The sequence below is a fragment of the Anabrus simplex genome, chromosome 7 (assembly GCF_040414725.1).
Source record: "Anabrus simplex isolate iqAnaSimp1 chromosome 7, ASM4041472v1, whole genome shotgun sequence".
In the NCBI taxonomy this organism is placed as follows: domain Eukaryota; kingdom Metazoa; phylum Arthropoda; class Insecta; order Orthoptera; family Tettigoniidae; genus Anabrus; species Anabrus simplex.
The window spans coordinates 156,647,244-156,663,046 of NC_090271.1; the positions used below are offsets into that span (position 1 = coordinate 156,647,244).

General features: G+C 39.0%; 1 protein-coding gene across 1 annotated transcript in view; it reads left to right on the top strand.

The window, feature by feature from the left end:
* The window catches only part of LOC136877387 (putative leucine-rich repeat-containing protein DDB_G0290503), a 199,999-nt gene that overhangs the window by 166,656 nt on the left and 17,540 nt on the right, over nt 1-15,803 (top strand). Inside the window, exons 9-10 of the mRNA XM_067151385.2 lie at nt 7,873-8,004; nt 8,083-8,195. Coding sequence (XP_067007486.2) covers nt 7,873-8,004; nt 8,083-8,195 — 245 coding nt within the window. The remainder of the gene's footprint in view (nt 1-7,872; nt 8,005-8,082; nt 8,196-15,803) is intronic.

Consider the following 15,803-nt stretch of genomic DNA (forward strand, 5'->3'; position numbering starts at 1 on the left):
AAAAATAACAGCATTCAACTTTAGCCACACACACAAACTTCTACTAACTTTAAAACAAACAGACATAGTTAATATACATACAAAGAAAGAAAAGAACACCACAGATTATAGACAAAGACAAAATGAAAAGAACACCACATAAAAACCTACTGTCCGGCCGAGTCATCACCCCTGGTGAGAAGAAGGCTGCCCTCCCGATGATGACTCAACCGGCCCTGCTCCTGGAGACCTCCTGAAGGCCCCAAGATCCAACCAGATGACAATGTTTTCCCTCTCACCATTCCATTTCTAAACGTACCCCTTGGACATGCCATGAAGTCCGTCGGATTCTCCGGATATGTGACTCCCTCTGATAGGATCACCCAGTAGTCATCCTCAGTGTTTTCATGTCATGTCCCGCTTAACTCTAGAACTGCTGCAGGTTTTTCTGTCAAATGCTGCAGTTATTTTCTTCAACATACACCATGAAAATAAAATCATACCTGTAATCACATATTAATCCTAATAAAGCCATATTATATACCAATAGAAAGATAATAGACTGGTCTAAATGAAGATAATACAAATAACGAAAAATATGCCACGATTTCTAACTATCGTAAAATGAAATTAAGAATTTTTTTAGACAAAGGAAACTGTTGAAATATTTTGCTCAAATAAAGGAATTTGTGATAGATAATTTATTTCTGAAACATGATATTCTGAAACGAATAAGTATTTTCTTACGTATTCCTCCACATTTATCCACTTTTCATTTCGTTTGCAAAATAAAACTCAAATTTTCATCGAAACGAATTTGAGTTCTTTTCACAAATTTCGAACCTACAGCTTATCTTAGTTTTCTTTAGGTCAATTTCTTCTTTCCTGTGTTGTGATCAAATTCCTTATAACAATCTACAAAAATATCAACAGTTCACACTTATTCCTTCGCTGGTTTCTTCAAATATTGACGTACTGCCAATAATAACATAACCTGCACCGACTTGAACATCATACCGGTCATCGGAAATTCCCATTACTTCCAAGGCACCTTGTACTTCGCTGTCACTTTCACTATTTTCAGGAATAATTTTCTTGTCGGAGTTAAAACAATAACCACTGTCACCATCAGTATTGTCACTAAGATCTTCGAAAATCGAGCGCTTGATTTCAGAATCGTCAACAAAGCGGGCTGCCGTCTTGATTCTAAGAACATGTGAAAGTACTTTCACTTCTACAGCTAAATAAACTTGTCCAGACCAATGTTTGTGTTTCAAAGACTTTCAATATTGAAGATAAAAGTATAAGTAATCAGCTGGTACCTTTATTATTGCCATCTGGTGACCAATTATAAACCTACGGCAGAAGAACGACACCGCCTCTCAGAAAGACGATCGCACTTGACGAAACAGTGCACCGTCTTCCAGAAAGACGGTCCGCAGTTCTAGGGTTAAGTATATTTGTCTTGGGCCCTTCCCCACCCCGACTTCTTACGGGTGAGTCCTCCTCACCCTTGTCCCTCTTTCCTTGCCATCTGCACCATCATATCTCTATACTTCTCCTTCACCACCTTCCAGCATAAAATTCAGCCTTAAATATTTTTTGCTAGGGGCTTTACGTCGCACCGACACAGATAGATCTTATGGCGACGATGGGATGGGAAAGGCCTAGGAGTTGGAAGGAAGCGGCCGTGGCCTTAATTAAGGTACAGCCCCAGCATTTGCCTGGTGTGAAAATGGGAAACCACGGAAAACCATCTTCAGGGCTGCCGATAGTGGGATTCGAACCTACTATCTCCCGGATGCAAGCTCACAGCCGCGCGCCTCTACGCGCACGGCCAACTCGCCCGGTCAGCCTTAAATAGTCACTTCAAATATACCCAGTCCTTACCATTACGACCACCCTTACATAATAAACGTCATATAAACAAAACAAAACAAATGGCCCACGGTCAATTCCCTCTAGGAACCATTAGCCCTAGAAAGAAGAAACAAAAGACACAAAGAAAGGCCAGCGCATACTTGAAAATAAACATAGAATACCACATATGCAATCCCGGAGCAAGACTACTCCTTCTACCTGACTGTCCTTGTCGACACGGCACATTCCATCACCGCCATTGTTCTTCTGCTTGACCTACTCCGGATTGCTGAGCCCAGACAACCTTACCTCACCCGCCGTGTCTGTGTTTACATATTTTTTTCTCACTCCTGTTGTAACTTCATCCTTGCCTAACACTGCTTGATCTAATTCAAATACCAATCCATACCCAACATTAAATTTGCCATCTCGTCCACAAAACCACAATTTCCCAACTCTCACAAATACATATAGACCCCTATGTACTACTTCTCTAAAATACCATATAGTTAAAAGATACACACTTCATTATTTACCTCTACCATCACCTCTCAGCCAATACTTTAACTTCACTCTTTAATAATTTATTACAACAATAAATGCACCACCACTTTTCTATACTACTCCAGTACCGTATTTCAACATCCCCCACAGACTTTATTCCTCTCTTGTTGCAACTTCATCCTTGCTTCATCCTTGCTTAACAATACTTGATCTAATTCAAATACCACACCGTACTCTACATTAAATTTACCATCTCATTACCATCTTTTCTCCACCTCCACCTTGCAGCAATGAATACACCACACATCTCTCCATCTCCTCAATTCCACCACAAATAAATTTACATAATACACAATACATACACCATCACCTCACCCTACTTCTCTAACACCCCATTTCATCATACCACACACACTTCATTACTTACCTCTATCATCACCTCTCAGCCAATACTTTAACTTCCCTTCTTTAATAATTTAACACAACAATAAACACACCACCATTTCTTAATTACTTCTCCAGTACCACATTCCAATAAATAACCCTCCACCAACTTCTCATTATACATCCAATTACTACAACCTTCTACCATCACTTCTCCATCACCACATTTCAATCTCTACAATCATAACTCTGTTCCCTCTCCACATTCACGCATTTCATCAATATATAACCATCCACCGACTACGCATTATACATCCAGTTACAATATCGCTTCTCCATCATTCAATATCCATACATATTCATACTCCTTGGACATGCCATGCAGTTGATCGGATACTCCAGATATATGACCCCCACAGGGTCACCCAGTAGCCATCCCCACTGCCTTCATGCCACGTCCATCCTCTAATGCATAATACATCGATACCTAATATTCATCAATATCTAATACTACAACCATATACCATCACTTCTCCATCACCACATTTCAACCTCCACAATCATAACTCTACTCCCTCTCCACATTCACACATTTCATCAACAACTAACCATCCACCAACTATGCATTATACATCTCCATCACCACATTTCAATCTCCACCATCCTAACTCTACTCCCTCTCAACACTCGCATATTTCATCAGTAAATATCCCTCCGCCAGCTACACTTTATACATCCAATTACAACTTCTGTCATCACTATTCAATACTCTAATGTTTTTTACTTCGAGTAATCACACCCCCTTCATTTCCACCTGTACCCCATATGTCTGTCAATTTTTTATTCCTTCCTGCTTCTTTACCACCTCTCTTGGCCGCCGTTTCATCGCTATCTTCACTCTGTTGACTTCCTTTGCCACCAACTTCAGCTCTCTGCAGGTCCCTTAAGCTTCTGCTCCTCCCTCTGCTCCTACTCAGCTCAAGACTCCTCCAGGTTGCCTCTGGCCTTGCCGTTTTCCCCTGCACTTCCCTTACTATACTGCCTTGACTTTCCTGCCTTTCCTCTTCACTGTTTCTGGTCACATTTTCACTTGGTACCTCTCCCTGCTTCTGATCACACAGTACACTGTTACTTTTGGTATTTTGTCTATCTTCCCCACTGATCGCAGCACTTCTCTCTTTTTCTTCATCTTGTTTTATCTTCCTTTCTAAATCCATCAAACTATTCACAGTCCAGATTCTCTTCCAGTTGCTGCCTGACACCACTAGTTCTTAACCTTTGATAGTTGCTCTCAGCCCCTGATTTATAGCTAGAATCCTGTGCTTTCTAAGTATTTTGTCATTTCTAATCGCCTCTCCTCCCACGTCTCTCTTAATCCATATTTTTTCCCTCTGCACATTACCCGCATTGCCTATCACAGCATCAGCCATCAGCGTAGAAAACAGTTGAACTTTGATAGGCCTGTTGCCCCTAATTCTTCCCACTCTCTGCACATCGTCTATGTCCACTTCACTAAAATTAACTTTCATTTTCCCCTGTATTAAGTCCACTACTTTATAGGTTGTAATCACTCTGTCTTCTCTCCGCTCCTCCGGCACACCATATATAAATAGGCACTTCTTCCTGCGATTTAAAGTGTTAGCTTCCCCTTCTGCTTTCAGTTTCTGCGTCTCCTCTTCTAATCGTCCTATTTTCTTTTTCAGTGTTGCCACTTCTTCGGCATTACTCCTCACTTGAGATGTTATATCTTCAGTCCTTTCCCGTAGCCATGCCTTCATTTTCTCGAACTCCCTGGTTTGTTCTTGAATCAAATTTTTCAGTTGCTCAAAGGGGCAGGCTTCTTCAACCACTTCTTTTACAAGGCTTATGAATTCTTCATAGTCTGGCCATTCCTCATTTCTACTAGATGATGGACCTGGGTTCAGCTCGACCCCCCCAATCCATAGCAACATCATAACCACCGCCGCTGCAAGCAATAATTCTCCTTTAATCTCCATTTCCCTTTTACACCCACTGATTTTGCTTCTTCTTTCTTCTTTCTCCCCTGCCATCTTCTTATAGTTGCTCTGTACTGTTCAACACCAATCATTGTCGTTACAACTCCACACAACCTTCCAGCACTCCACACTCTCTCTCCCTACTCCCACTCCCGTGACCCTCCACGCAATACGTCCGCGCTCGACCGTGGCTAAAGCTGAACTGGAGAAAGACAATCAAGCCATAGTGTTTACTGGGAGCACTGATTTATAGGTGTTAATAAGCCAGCTTGTGATTATGCACATAAATGTGTTGGTTGTGCATTAATTTTGTCAGAGAGAATTTGTGCCATAGTGCAGAGATAAGGAGATGGTGTGGTCCTGACCATTTGTTAGCTCCCAGGTAGAAATCTGCATGTCAGCTGTACCCTGTGAGCCCACTATGGGTCAAAGTACATTTACGAGAGGTCCCGTTAGTTCCACGAACTACTGTCTACCTGCCCCAGTTATTTAAATGTTTTTGCTTTCCAGCTGATCTCTCATGCTGTATGGAGAAAGATGGCAGTGCTGTGTCTTGTTGAGACATAAATCTTTGGAGCCTGAATATGTCAGAATCGAATCTCGATGCCTCTATCAACTTCAGTGCATATTTGTGTGTATTTTATTTTGCAGGTATGATTTTGTATGTGTATTTTGTGTTGTTTAGCATTGCCCTGTGTATTTTTTTTTATTGTCTTGTAATGTTGTCCTTTGTTGTGTAACGGGGATACATTAGCCTGTCGGCTAATTTGAGGGAAGCAGGTTCTGCCCTGATTCTTTGCTCATGGGTATGGACCCATATGATTAAAATATGTGCTATTTTGGAGGGTTTATTTAGGTGCATCCTGAACAAGTGTTTTGTTAAATATATTTGTGTCTGAGTATTTGGGATGTGTATATGACATTTAGACCAATTACTAGTGTATTGAGTATTATTTTGTGCATCTAATGGATGGTTTTAGATTGAGCTACGGGCAAAGGACTTGGGGACTTAACGAAGCAGTCAAACAATCCAAACAATGTAATGCATTGTATAAACCGTTGCTAAAATGTCAATTATATTATGTACGTATCACTTTTTTCTGACCAATTTTATGGTCAATTTTACATTTATTTGATGAGCTCAATTCTTTTTTTTAGATTAATAAATCTATCTCACCTGAATACCTACAATCTCATTCACTAGTTATATGTACATATCTCCTGTCCATATGCTTTTAGTATAATTTAGTTAGTAGAGATTTTATTGCCCACTTCCGGACGTTCCACGCACTTTTACCCTGAGCTAGGCCGAATTTGAGACAGGATACGGTGCACTACCACTTGGCTAAAATCATGACAAAGTAGAACGTTGTACTATGACAAGTACATAAACGCTACACCTGGGAAGGCCCCTCACTTATCTCTAGGTAAGGTAAGGGTTATTCTGCCCAAAGGCAGGTCCGAACCTCCGCAGAGGTGTTCCTGAGCCGGAGTTTACGTACGGTAGGGTGGCCAGTTCCTTTCCGCTCCTCCATTCCCTTACCCCCCACCAACAGCGCGTGGCAACCCATCCAACTCCTGACTACGCCCAATGTTGCTTAACTTCGGGGATCTCACGGGATCCGGTGTTTCAACACAGCTACGGCCGTTGGCTACTTATCTCCAGGATGATGGAAAATTATTCTAGGGCAGACAAGAACAGGAAGGAGTGCTGTGACGTTATCTCACTCCACTGCTCGACTTTCTTATAGCAGACTTGTTTGGGGAGTTTATGAAATGTCGATAGCATTAATATGGGGGAAGAGAGGCTACCAGTATCAGGAATGCAGGCAGTAAAATTGGAGTTGTTCGTATTACGGTATTATATTTCTTAACTACTTGAATTACAAAATTTGTTCCCAGATTATAAATAATTATATATTTCTATGCAGTATATTATGATAAAATTTGGGGCTGATGACCTAGATATTAGGCCCCTTTAAACAACAAGCATCATGATGACAAAATTAATGTTTAAATCTGTTGATAGAAAATAAAAATGCTTTTGTCCATGTAATGATTTCATTTAATATAATTTGGCAAAATATAAATGTAGCAAAATAATGTAATTATTATGCACATTCACCTACAACTTGGATGATACAGTATGATGACAGGGATAGCTTTCTTAAATTTTCTGTTTCTCTTTTCCTCAACAAGCTTATCAATATTTTTTTTTTTCTTGCTATTTGCTTTACGTCGCACCGACACAGATATGTCTTATGGCGACGATGGGATAGGAAAGGCCTAGGAATGGGAAGGAAGCGGCCGTGGCCTTAATTAAGGTACAGCCCCAGCATTTGCCTGGTGTGAAAATGGGAAACCACGGAAAAACCATCTTCAGGGCTGCCGACAGTGGGGCTCGAACCCACGATCTCCCGATTACTGGATACTGGCCGCACTTAAGCGACTACAGCTATTGAGCTGTAGTGAATGAGAATATTTAATCTAGGACTACATGTTATGTTATGACAATGAATCTCTTGATTTTAGACTTCTAAGTGTGAAAAAAATTGATTGCATACATATATTGATCCAAACATACACAACTTGAGCAGCTAATGCACATAATCTTGAAAATACTGTGACCTCTTGCCTGATACCACATGAAATAAAGGGCTTGCAGTTCTTAAACATCAAAACTCATTAAATCGTCCTGCTTTGTTCTAGAGCTTTATTCAAATTAAATTAACAAGGAAAATCAGAAATCTTGGTGAAAACCATTACCACCACTGTTGTATTTTGTTCAATACAAAATTTCACTTCTTGTCATTGAGATTTGAGCTTGAGATATAGTCCTGAAAGGTATACACTCATAAGTACAGTACGGTAGTCATAATCTCCATTATACCAAGCTTTCCTTATCTTGTCTGTACAGCTAGGTATTTGTAAAGTTATATGCATTTTCCCTCTTTCATACTGCCAAAAAATGTTCAATTGATGGAAAGGAAATGTTCATTAATAATTCTATAAATATTTCAGAGCTATGTAGCCTATATAAGACATTTCTACTGTTCATAATCTGACAATTGACTTGACAAAATATTTTAAAAATATATTTCTTGACCTGTTGCTTAGAAACTTCCATGATTTTTTGTTTTCTTATTAGATCAATGAGCTGCATAAAAAGTTGTTTGTGACTCAACAGAAGAATCAGAAGGAAATGGATAAAATGAAGGACCTCATTTTAGTGAAAGAAGCTACAATAATGGAGAACAAAAAACAACTTTCCTTGTTTGAGGTTAGTTAAAATATCATATATTTGGAACAGCATATTGTAGTGAGGAGCTAAATGTGAGCAAGTTTACTTTACTTCCAGGATAAATTTCAAAGATTGTCAAAAACCTTGAATGAAACACAAGAGAAACTGCTTAGCCAGAGAGAAGAACAAAGTAAATTGGAGAAGGAGATAATTAATCTTCAGGCTGAGAAGTGAGTAAATTTCAGTTCTGTACAGGTAACTTAGTACTTTGCTAATGACTCTTCTACTTACTGAAAATTATCTATATATTAAATTTTTTTATGAAAACTGAAGTCAGTCAGTCCGGCCGTTCTATCCGGTCAATTTCCTTCATTCTTTTTTTAATTGCACAGATGCACAGATTTGTCATCAGGTACTATAAATCACTTAACTTCCATCTTCCTCAAGTTATTTGACTTTTTCAATGTTTTGTCTCTTTGAAGCAATCATATAATTGGTTCTAATTGAGGTACGGAGTTCGTTTTGGCCTAAGAACACTCAGTGGATCAAGCTCTTCCATTTCGGCTCTTAACTATTCAAATTGGTTGATTCTGAGGAAAGTTATGAGTGCACATTCAATTTGACATCTCATTTCTTCAACATTTTTTCTCATTGAAGCAATCATATCTTTCAATGAATATTGAATTTTCACGACCGCATTGTAATCGAAACGGACTTTCAACGTATTAGGTCGTGTTACGTACATGTAGTACGTGTTGAAGAGATGTTAAGTACAGAACAAAAATGGCCAGCCGGACACCAGTGGGATCCGAACGCACAACCTCCCGATTTCGCGTCGGTTGCTCTACCAATTGAGCTATGGTGGCCTCAGCCATCTTTGTTCTGTTTGAAAGGATCTGAGCTACAGGTCTGGCACTGCTGCTAGCACACTGTAGAGTGTGTTTAAGTCGCCCGTTGTGGGGCATGTCAATGAATATTGAATTTTCACGACCGCATTGTAATCGAAACAGACTTTCAACGTATTAGGTCGTGTTACGTACATGTAGTACGTGTTGAAGAGATGTTAAGTACAGAACAAAAAATGGCCAGCCGGACACCAGTGGGATCCAAACCCACAACCTCCCGATTTCGCGTCGGTTGCCCTACCAATTGAGCTATGGTGGCCTCGGCCATCTTTGCTCTGTTTGAAAGGATCTGAGCTACAGGTCTGGCACTGCTACTAGCACACTGTAGAGTGCGTTTAAGTCACCTGTTGTGGGGCATGTCAATGAATATTGAATTTTCACGACCGCATTGTAATCGAAACAGACTTTCACTGGTGTCCGGCTGGCCATTTTTGTTCTGTACTTAACATCTCTTCAACACGTACTACATGTACGTAACATGACCTAATACGTTGAAAGTCTATTTCAATCATATCTTTCGTTCTAATTGAGGTACGCAGTTCGATTTGGTCTAAGAACACTCAGTGTATTAAGCGCTTCCTTTTGAGGTAATAATTACTTAAATTGGTAGATTCTGAGAAAAGTAATGAGTACATTTGTCTCCATGATGAAGATCTCTGAAGGACTTTTTAACAGTTCAGCACGTAGTGTTGTTCCAAGGAACGTTTAATTCAATTTCTTTGTGTAATGTATTTTCAAGTGTTTTGTTGACATAATATTACATTCTAATACCATAGCAGATCATGTGCTTTATTTCATTAACTCTAAACTTTGCAAATACATCCGTGAGGACAGTAACGAACAACACCATACTTTATACATTGCGGGCGGAGCCAGCGGGAAACTGTTAGTATTTATAATTATTGTCTCAAGTTATTGTACCTGTTTTCATTTGTACATCTTTGGGGCTAATGATCTCATTGTTTTATCCCTTAACTATTAATTGACTTCATATGGTCCCTGGGATCATCAAGTTCAATCATTTATCTCCAACTCAATTGCAATCACCTTAATTTTTCCCCCTCTCAAAGTAGCTTTGCAGTAGTTTCAGCACATGTGGGCCTGTGGCTATTCTGGTAGTACATTCATAGTTACCTATGAGTGGTGATTATTGTTTTAAGAGGAAGTACAACTGGGCAACCATCCTCTATTGTCAGAGGGAAGAAAACGGAAGGAGTCCAAATGAAGATGTCACCCAAGGAAAGAAAAGGCACACAAAGGGCCTGAAAAGGAAAGAATCCTTAGGCCTCAAATGCTCTAATACCATCGGTGTCAGAAAATAACAAGACTTGACCAAGGGAGGTCCAGTAAGATAGATGAAAGTGAGGAGTCTGTCACAAGTGGAAGCAATGGCAGGACTAAGCTAAGGCCCCATGGTCGCCAACCCATGCTCCCAAATCAAGAGCACATAGGGGCCCCATTTAGTTGCCTCTAATGAAAAGCAGGAGATACTGTGGGTATTATTCTACTGCCCCCACTCACAGTAGGGGTTGTCTGTGATAAGCAGGATCTCATAAGCACTGTTACACAAATTTCAAACATTTTTGATGTATTCTTAGCAAAATGTGGTTGTTATAGACTACTCAAATTCTGGCTGTGGTTTGATAAATTTATACAATACTTGGATTTCAAGAGTGTTGTAAATTGGCTACAAGCAGATGAAAAAATTCAGCAAAGTATATTGGACTCCAAGAAACATATGTCTCGAAAGGAGAGATGTCAGATCATGATACTGACTATACATCCAATGATCACAACAGAGATACTGAGGTAAGTACACCAGAAAACAATATTGATGTGCATCTGGAAGAGATATATAATGGTGAAGTCATCCTACTATGGAAAGGCTAGATTCACAGGGGCTCCTCCGATCAAACCAACAAGAAACATTGGAACCTTTTTGGTCATGATTTTGAGATGGACTACTATTCAGAGCTGGCTGGAACAAACAGAGAGAAGTATATGGAGTATCTGGAGTGATATGCAAATAAAAAAATATAAAAATTTAAGAAAATAAAAAAGTATACCACAGTTGTAACACCCATCATCATCTATGGGTCAGAAACATGGGGTTTACGTAAAAGGAGGAAGCTTTTCTGGAGAGGACAGAAATGAGGATGCTAAGATGGATCTTGGGTATCTCTATGACTAAAACGGTTTTGTGATCACTTACACCAGCAGTCACTTCAGTTTCTCTATAGAGTTCGTCTGATTTTATCTGCACCATGTCTTGAATATTCTTCACTTCTAGTAGGTTTCATCAATTTATGATTCAGCTGTTATTCCCATATCAACTTACTTACCATTTGTTGGTCATGATTTCTGTCATTCTTATTACCTTCCCAATTAACATTTGGTAAAATGAGATCACTCACTACAATCACATTCCTTCCTGTGTCATTACCCATATAGCTCATTATCTTATCAAATTATTCTGCATCTTTGTCACCTCTTCCAGGTCTGTACACCCCAAAAAACATGAAATTGACTATTATCTTTAGAGATGAGCCTTACACCTAGAATTTCATTCTCATCCATTTCATTTTCATACCGTACAAATTCTTCTTTTACCACTATGAATATAGCCCCTCATATCAATAATAAACACTCCATTTCTGGGAGAACATTTCTACATCCTAAATATCACTTCTCAGTCATCAATCAATCACCACCGATCTGCATTTAGGGCTGTTGCCCAGATGACAGATTCCCAATCAGTGTTTTAACTAGTTTTCTCTTAAAATTTCAAAGAGTTGGAAAGTATTGAAGATTTCCCTTAATCATATATTCCATTCCCTTACTCCTCTTCCTGTAAATGTATATTTACTCCAATTTGCTCTCTTGAATTCCAACTTTATCTTCATACTGTGATCTTTCCTACATTACAAACTTCCCTTAACCTTAGTTGTCTACTAATGTCAATCTACGCCATCTCAGCTCAGAACATACTGCTTAATCGAGCTGTTTCTTTCCTTGATCCCACGTCTTCCTAGCCCAAAATTTGCTACATTTTTGTAACACTACTCTTTTGTCAGAAATCTCCAAGAACAAATCATATTGCTTTCCTTTGGTCCGGACGAGTTGGCCATGCGGTTAGGAGCGTACAGCTATGGAGCTCGCACACGGGAGAGAGTGGGTTCGAACCCCACTGTCGGCAGCCCTAAAGATGGTTTTCCATGGTTTCCCATTTTCACACCAGGCAAATGCTGGGGTTGTACCTTAATTAAGGCCACAGCCGCTTCGTTCCCATTCCTAGGCCTTTCCTGTCCCATCATCGTCATAAGACCTATCTGTGTTGGTCCGACGTAAAGCAAATATCAATAATAATAATAATGCTTTCCTTTGGATATTTCCCAGTTCTTGAATCAAGTAATCCTGGTAAGGTTGCCAAACTCTGGAACCATACCCTAATTGGGGTCTTACCAGTGACTTATACACCCTCTCCTTTAACATCCTTAATACAACCCTTGAATACCTTCATAACTGTATGAAGAGGTCTGACTGCTAACCCCAATGAACATCTTTCCTTATATTAACATATTAACACCTAGGAACTTGCAGTGATTATCTCCCTCGACTCCTATTACTGTACATGATCCAACTGCTATTACAATATCTGGTAAGTACATGTCTATTAAATTACTTAAATCTATTCTGTTCTTCACAGTACTTTTACAGTTTAACACTTACAGCATTTTATCATCCTTACTTGACTTCCAGCTCCCTGTTCTCACATCATCGCTGCCTAGTCCACCCCATTTCCCTGAATGTACCCCCTATAACCCTTCTAAACAAACCTCCTAACTTATACGTACCACTGCATCTCAACGCAAATCCCTATCTCCTACTTGCCCATTACAATAAAAAAATCTCACTCCCAGTTTTCCACAAATCCACTCCACAATATTTAAATCCCTGATCACCTTCCAGTCAGTATCTCTCTTACAGAGTATCCTACTGATAACAATCTCTGTTTTCTTAAACTTCTCCCACAAGGCATTAACTAGATCCTCACATCCCCAACTATTTTGGTACCTATTCCTGCTTGCCTTAAGTTGCTGGTACAAATGTGAAAACCTACCCCCTACTCCTTACCCTCCTCATTCCCTTCTACTTTCCTCAACATCTGCCTTAACCTAATTCCTGGATAACACACTATCCTGGTTCCCTTTCGTCCACACACCTTTCCCACACACCTAACAATAGAGTTGCCTATGACCAGGGCCTCAACCTCACCCACCTCATTAGACACCCTTCTCTCCTTGTCTCCTTTAACTTCCGCGACTGCTGCAGAACCCCTTCCTCTTCCCTTCTCTCCCTCTCATGACCCTGTCCCATCTCCCTCCTCCTATATTCTACTCCAAGTTTCACTTTCCTACCGTTCCCTTTTTGCTTGCATCGTCCCTCTTCTATTAAGACTTTTCTGTTCCGCATATTTCCTCTGCGTTCTACCTGCAGTGACTCATACCAATTCCTCACCGATACCTCTCCTGGATTCCCTCCCTGTGAGAATGATTAGCCCTTAATTTCATTCCACTTAAAACATTAGCTCAAATATTTTTAAAAATGAATTGTTTATAATTTACATTCGTGTAAATTATTACAATATACATCAATGTAAATTATTGTAAACAATTAGTTTTTAAAAATAGTTTTAATATAACGTCCACTTCAGAGCTCTGACTTAGATTATAGAATTTATGGAGATTATAGAATTTATGGCTGATGATGCCTGTGATGACAGGTGAAACATGTACCATTACAACCTCAGAATGATTATATAAGTCTTAAGACTGTAAAGTATTGAATAGGTGGTTTTAAATAAATTAATTGTAAAAAGTTTTAATATATTGAACTTCAATATGGTCTAATAATGAGATATTAATCACTTGTAATACTCTATAGAATCAATATAAATGTCTGTTAGATGCCAGATAGAGGGTAACCCATAGCTAGATCATTTTGCTGGTAAACTGTACTGTTAAAAGAGTAATACACATTCTCCCATTACAATTAAGAATACCTCCCTACACCCTAAGGCCCAAAAACAAGCCTCATTCTATAGCTTGATTTATAAAACCAAAACCAAACCCCATAGCTCAACAGCCCTTGAAGAGCCTTGGCCTACCAAGCAACCGCTGCTCAGCCCAAATGCCTGCAGATTACGAGGTGTCATGTGGTCAGCACGACGAATCCTCTTGGCCGTTATTCTCGGCTGTCTAGACCGGGGCCGCTATCTCACCATCAGATAGCTCCTCAGTTCTAATCACGTAGGGTGAGTGGACCTCGAACCAGCCCTCAGGTCCAGGTAAAAATCCCTGACCTGGCCGGGAATCGAACCCGGGGACTCCAGGTAAGAGCCAGGCATGCTACCCCTACACCACGGAGCTTGATTTATAGAGCTCTAAAAATTCCTCTTTCTTCAAACAACTTAAAGGCTGAATTGAATTATATAAGGAATCTTGTCAATATTAATTATTTCAAAGTTGACATGGTCAATCGTCTGATCAACAAAGTAAAAACGAAATTATCCACAAATCTCATCCCAGACAAGCCTAAAAAAAAATTTTAAAAAAATTAAAAAAAAAATAAAAAAAAATAAAAAAAAAAAAATTTGCTACATTTACTTTTAATAACCCCACCATCCATCAGATCACTAATACCCTAAAGAAGCACAATATTAATATAGTTTTCAAGATGGTCAACACCAATCAAAACATATTTCTTAACCACAATAATGTCAATTGCAATAGCAACATTTACTCAAGATCTGGTGTATATAGATTAACTTGTTCACAGTGTGGATTTTCATACGTTGGTCAGACTAGGAGGAGCTTTTCCACGAGATACATAGAATACTACAACGCCTTTAAACATAATAAGTACTTGGCCATGAGCCTGCACATTTATAAGACAGGACATCACTTTACAACAATAGAGAAGGATCTTACTATTATTAGATGTATCAGTAAAGGAAAGTTAATGAACAAAATAGAAAATTTACACATCGTTTTGGACCAAACCTATAATAACAATCATAATCTAAATGATGTCACAGAAAATAAAAATCCTTTATATGAATTAACACCCAAATTAATACATATCATGAATTCACACCAGAATAAAATCCCAAATCTTTTAAAATCCTTTCATCGAAATGTTTCATCCACCAAGCCAAACATTAGGTCTACCCACACCATCCGCATTAATGCCCCTCTAGTAACAGCACAGGCACTTAAGGATCAACCTAACCCCTCTCCCCCTCTACACCCCACCCCTCCCTTTACCGCACAAGTATAACACCAGGAATATAAATGTTAGTCAGGCAGGAGCTGCCGGAAGAGTCAGACCTACCTAGCACAACCTTGATGAGTAAGTTTTACTTCTCAATTGACATATTAGCTACTTGATGTTTCTTGTCAATACGCGTGCTTCAAAATACTAATTTTAACTTCTCTTTTAATTAATTACAGACAATATCCCTCTCAAAGGCTAATAATCACATCAACAAGAAAAACTATTCACACACGACTGTTCGTAAACTTCAAGGACACAATTTCACATTTAAGCAGCAGCTTCAACTTGGAATCGTGATACCGCTTTACGCGACAGAAAACATACAATTGTATATTTTAAAAAATTACAACATTTTAACAACAACACTCAATCTTATCTAATTTATTCTTAAATATCCAGCTGCTGTTTATAATTAATTGACATTGATTTTATCACAAACAGGTACATTGAACATTGGGACAAATGTACCCAAGAAAGATTACACTCTTTACTCAAGACTGTTACTATCCCAATGATCTGCAAGTTATTATGAAGAGGACCTATTTTAGCTTTGGACTTTTTAGAATCTAAAAAGAACAGCACTAATAATCTTCTAAT